Source organism: Lottia gigantea, assembly GCF_000327385.1.
Source record: "Lottia gigantea unplaced genomic scaffold LOTGIsca_25, whole genome shotgun sequence".
NCBI lineage: Eukaryota > Metazoa > Mollusca > Gastropoda > Lottiidae > Lottia > Lottia gigantea.
The window spans coordinates 1,946,419-1,951,400 of record NW_008708752.1 but is presented as its reverse complement, the minus strand read 5'-3'; the positions used below and the strand labels follow the sequence as shown (position 1 = coordinate 1,951,400).

The following is a 4,982-nucleotide window of genomic DNA, read 5'->3' as shown; positions in this document are numbered from 1 at the left end:
GATGTGAAAACATTATACAAGGTAATGACGGGAGTTTCCTAATGCATTTAAAGGAAACCAATTTATAATTGATTACAAATTCGCTATCCATTTCTCCGAATAGATGAGGTCAATAAGCTTTAAATGGATAGATTCGGCATTTGCGGGAGTTGATTTTGGTCTTGAATCTTCTTATGGGTACTATACATGTACGAATTTGAAGGCTCGAACACTTTTACTGATTAGCACAACTAAAAAATTCTTGTTTCTGAAACAAAGGCCGGATTGGTGGAATGGAACGCGAACCTATCCCTTTAATAATATAATAGGGTAAAATTTCATGAGATCACCCAATTAAGAATCAATGGCCAATGTATTTATTTCTCCAAATTTAGAACTATCGTAATACTGGTCTTTTCTAGAAGCAATATAAAAATAGACATCCATCCATGCAATTTTTGCAGTTTTGTTCTCTAAGTTGTTGTTTCTACAGAAGACGGTATTAAATTAAACTCTCAATTTCAGATTGTAGCCACGGCTTTAGTCTATCCCTGTTCCCTAAAAAAGAACATTTATGCTATATTCAACCAAAGGTTAATGGTGACGTTGTTGAAGCACGTTGTAATTTTGAATACGGACTCACAATTATTCAAAATCGCGAAATGGATTGCTACGAGGTCAATTTCAACAGATCATGGGCAGAGTATGCAACTGGATTTGGTAAACCTTATGCTGACTATTGGCTTGGTTTGCAACACCTATACGACATTCTACAGAATCATCTTAGATTTGTTCTCGCCGTCAAATTGAAACTAGATGGCACAGAATACCAAAGTTATTATAACAACTTTGATATTACGGATACTGCCAACGGCTTTCAATATAGTTCAAATAGATATAATGCGGGAGTTGGGATTGGGACCGGGGACTCTATGTATCGGCAATTTGGATATAAGAGGTCAACTATTTTCTACATATGATAATGATCATTCTGGACAGAATTGCGCTAATCGCTTTCATGGTGGATGGTGGTATACGTCCTCAGTAACTTGCTCTCTTGCAAACCTCAACGGGGAAAGAAATGGCCCAAATTTTGAGTCGACTATCCATTGGTCGAATGATAAAGGTCAAAGAACTGATTTTGACTATGTTTTGATGTGGATAGATCGCAAAAATTGATGTAATAACTAATATTTTACTTATTATTAAAAATTTAATGTTCGTGAGAATCAAATTATTTTTCTAATACCTTTTCAGACAGATGGCAGTAGCGATATTGACGTCTTCATCTTGTCTATTTTACCGGTGGTCTGAGGAACCACAGGCATTGGTCTAGAAAGACATATGTGAAGACACTTGGTATTTACCAATTAACTGTCCTTCAATTTTGATCCAAAGTTATAGCATTGGGCTTTATAATGACACAGTCTCCTTCCACGTCGGCTAGCGTTCGGATGGGACAATAAACCGAGGCCCCGTGTGCTACAGGCTGTTCACGTTAAAGATCCCTCGACAGTTGGAAATCGACAAAGAGCAGGCTAATACCGCTGTCCTGGCAACATTTAACTCATTGCACCCTGCATGGCGTTGCCCGTCTTCATTAGCCCACATGGTGCAGAAAAGTAGGACGTAAAACTCCATTCATTTCCTTACTAATCAATATGATTCTTGTCAGCAATCGGGAAAATATCGAGAAAGACACTGGTATTTTTAGGTTCCAAACAAAGTATTTTACTCAGATATTTCCGGTCCCGATGAAAATGGCGGTCAGTCTTTGCATGTGAGACTGAAATAGCATCATTGGGATGGCCAATACATTTAGGAAACGCAAGTTACAGAATATGCGTATTAAAAGGACGTTTGTCATTTTCGGGGGTTGTTTCAGGGTCTTGAACAAATCTAAATAGTTTTCAGAAGTACTAGAAATTTCGTTTATTGCATAATTCCCTCAAAAATACCTTAAACTAGGTATTTCACTTTCTATTTCTATATATGTCTTTCTATATATGGCAGAGTCCGTTAATTTAACTTTCAAACGCGGATAAATCAGGACACACATGGATTTGAAGGTTCAAGGTGAACTCTATTATTGATTAGCTTAGAAATGTCCGATTCTGAGACTGAGGTACGTTTGGTCAAACAGTAGACATAACTGTCCCTTTAAAGATTCAAATACAGTTGTGGAAGGGTTGTTGACAAAATTCTCTCATTGCACACTGTCACAAAAGTAGGACTTATCACTCCGTATCAAGTATTTTTATGATGTTTTATGATGGTTAAGAAGTTTCATGTCCGGTAAACTTAGAATTATTGATTATGTCTTTAAATAGTATTGCTTTTAAGCGTTTATATTGTCCATAGGATCTTTTCAAATCGATGAATTAAAATAAGATTACAAAACAAAAACCGGATATAATTTCTAAAGAAATACTAAAGACATACAGGAGAGATTTATTGGAGAATCTTTTTTGAGTAAAACCTTACAATGTAGTCGATTAATTGGACATTTTTGACAATAAGGAAACAAAAGTTCAGCAACACCCGACAAAATGAGTCAAGTTTGATTTTGAATCAGAGATGCTATTATTGTAAAGAATAGTACATTGCACTCAATGCCGGTGCCAGCCTCTCGAGACTAGGGGTATGAAAAGGAGGCAGATGGAGGGGGAGGGTCTGGAGAAAGGGGGCAATTGACTATGCTGAATTCACAATGCGGCAACTCTGTGGAGGCGTCATAGTCGCAAGCCAATAACGGTACAGAGGATTCCCCCATGAAAATGTTGAAAAATTGAATTGATTTGGTACATCCTAGCATATTTGGGGCAAACACTTTCAAAAATCACATTGGTCAAAAATAAAAAGGGGGTTACAAATGGGAGGTCAAACCATTTTTTATTATTCAATTTCGCCCACCTTAGCTCAATCAGGTGCAACACAATCGACACGATTATCTTTGTCGTTGTACACCTAAAGTGGGTATTAAGGGACATTTTATCACTTTTGACTTTCCATGTTAATCCGTCAGACTTGATCGATTTGTGCATGGATTTAGTCTAATGTATTTATTTCAGCGAGTCCATGACTTTACATAATTGACTGGATCGATAATGATTTAATTGGCCGGGAGATTGAAAAGTTTTATTTAGCTCATCCTTATTTTGAACCATAAAAAGGTCGCTTCTCATCAAAACATCAATAAAAGTGGAAATTCGCCCTGATTGATCTGATCGATAGCAAATTAGTGGTGGCCGAGTAGCACTTCCGGTTTGGACATCAATAAAGCACCTTTTATCCTCGTGCGTGTTATGATCTTTAAATACCCAATCGGAATTGTTCTGTGAATAGAGACTAAATATTTACACTAATGGGTCAATCATGTAAACGACGTTTAGGGTAGCCAACCGGGGAAAATGAACCGACAAGAACCCGTAAGATTTACACTGAAGCAGCAAGGTTTGGAATGTCATAACACCGAAATTTACTTTCAGTAATGAAAAGCCGATAGATAAATATTGAATTGGGTGACTATTTAATCGCTAGAATATATATCCGCTTTAACAGATTAATCACTTTGCTACAACACGATGGAATTGTCGATTCTTTACGTCTGAACAGACACTCCTGTGTTGCTGAGTTCGTTTAGTCGATGACATAAAGAGATAGCGGTGTACCTTGATGAACTCCGTGGATATAACGGTAAAATATAATTACTGTTGATGTTCGTAGCGATTATTGTGTTTGGTATATTTTTGTATCTGCCTGTTGAGTCTGCGGAGCATCAAGTATACAGAAGTCAGATGTACTGGTCTATATTGGGATGAAGTGCCAGAAATGGAGTTTTACGTCCCAACTTTCTACACCTATCCGTGACCGTGCCAGGAGTTGGTCAGTTTATATCACACACTTTTTTTCTGCACATAACAGTAATTGACAGTAACTGAAATTTCTCCTGGGCTTGTGTTTTCATGATGCAGACGAGCAAATCCCTACAGTGTTCAATGAGGAAAGTATTAGCATTTCCAGAGCAGCGACACTAGCCTATGCGTTTACATAGGCACAAGGTTTATAGGATCATTCGAAAGAAAGAGCGCTTTTCATGTATGTCTCCCATACCTGCATCAATGACTTCGAGAGCCAAAGAGATATAGGTATCGAATCAAGAACTCCATGACGAATGCAGTGCCTACAATTCATTACAATACCGTCCATGGAAGGGATACCATACGGATATGGATTTCCCACAGGTTGTCAGTTTATATAAACTTATTCGATACAAAAATGGCTGTTCAGGTGTTGCCGAGTATTTAATGAACTTCAACAAGTGGTATGTTATCAGCCATTCTGTTAAAATGAATTTCATGTTATGAATTTCCATGGCGCGATGTTACACTTCTGTAGACAAGGTGCTAAGGTACATCGAAAGGGCTTTTTAGTTCGTTTTGTCTGGATAAATAAAATAATATATAAAGGTGACATGAGCAAACTCTCAACAACATTTGAACAACACACTTTTGACGGGTGGGATAAGGGGAGCGCCGATGCAGCATGTTGTTTTTAAAGATATTTTTCATTGTTAGGAGTAAGGGAACGGAAACTTTCAATTCGGATAGAAAGTAAATAAAAATCCGTACAAGATAATCTGGTCCAAAGCATGGCAAAATCAGGAGTAAAGGTAGTAGTGGGCTCCTCCAAAGAGGAGTACTATCAGTTGTTTTGGAAAGTATAAGCATGGTCTGACACCCACCACTACTACAACAGTCAAAATCATGAGATACAACCAGATAAATTCATGCTTGTAAAAACAAATCCTGTAAAAAAATTTTTAACGACAGAAATTTATTAATGTACCATAATTTCTCGTGATTACCACAATCATTACTTTTGACAATCTGCATGCATCTGTGGATCACACAGCAGTTGTTAGCGTACTACTGACAGAAAATGAACCTGGACAATTTTATCTGTTCTCACTTCAGTCTGTATGATGGTATTTAACCGCATGT

At 37.4% G+C, this 4,982-nt stretch overlaps 1 protein-coding gene across 1 annotated transcript; it reads left to right on the top strand.

The window, feature by feature from the left end:
* Positions 1-599: 599 nt before the first annotated feature.
* LOTGIDRAFT_117053 (hypothetical protein) lies at positions 600-1,158 on the top strand (the record flags this gene model as incomplete). Its single annotated transcript, XM_009055702.1, has 2 exons — positions 600-913; positions 936-1,158. Coding segments are annotated over 2 exons (537 nt in total), but the record flags the coding sequence as incomplete, so codon positions are not given.
* Positions 1,159-4,982: the final 3,824 nt, after the last annotated feature.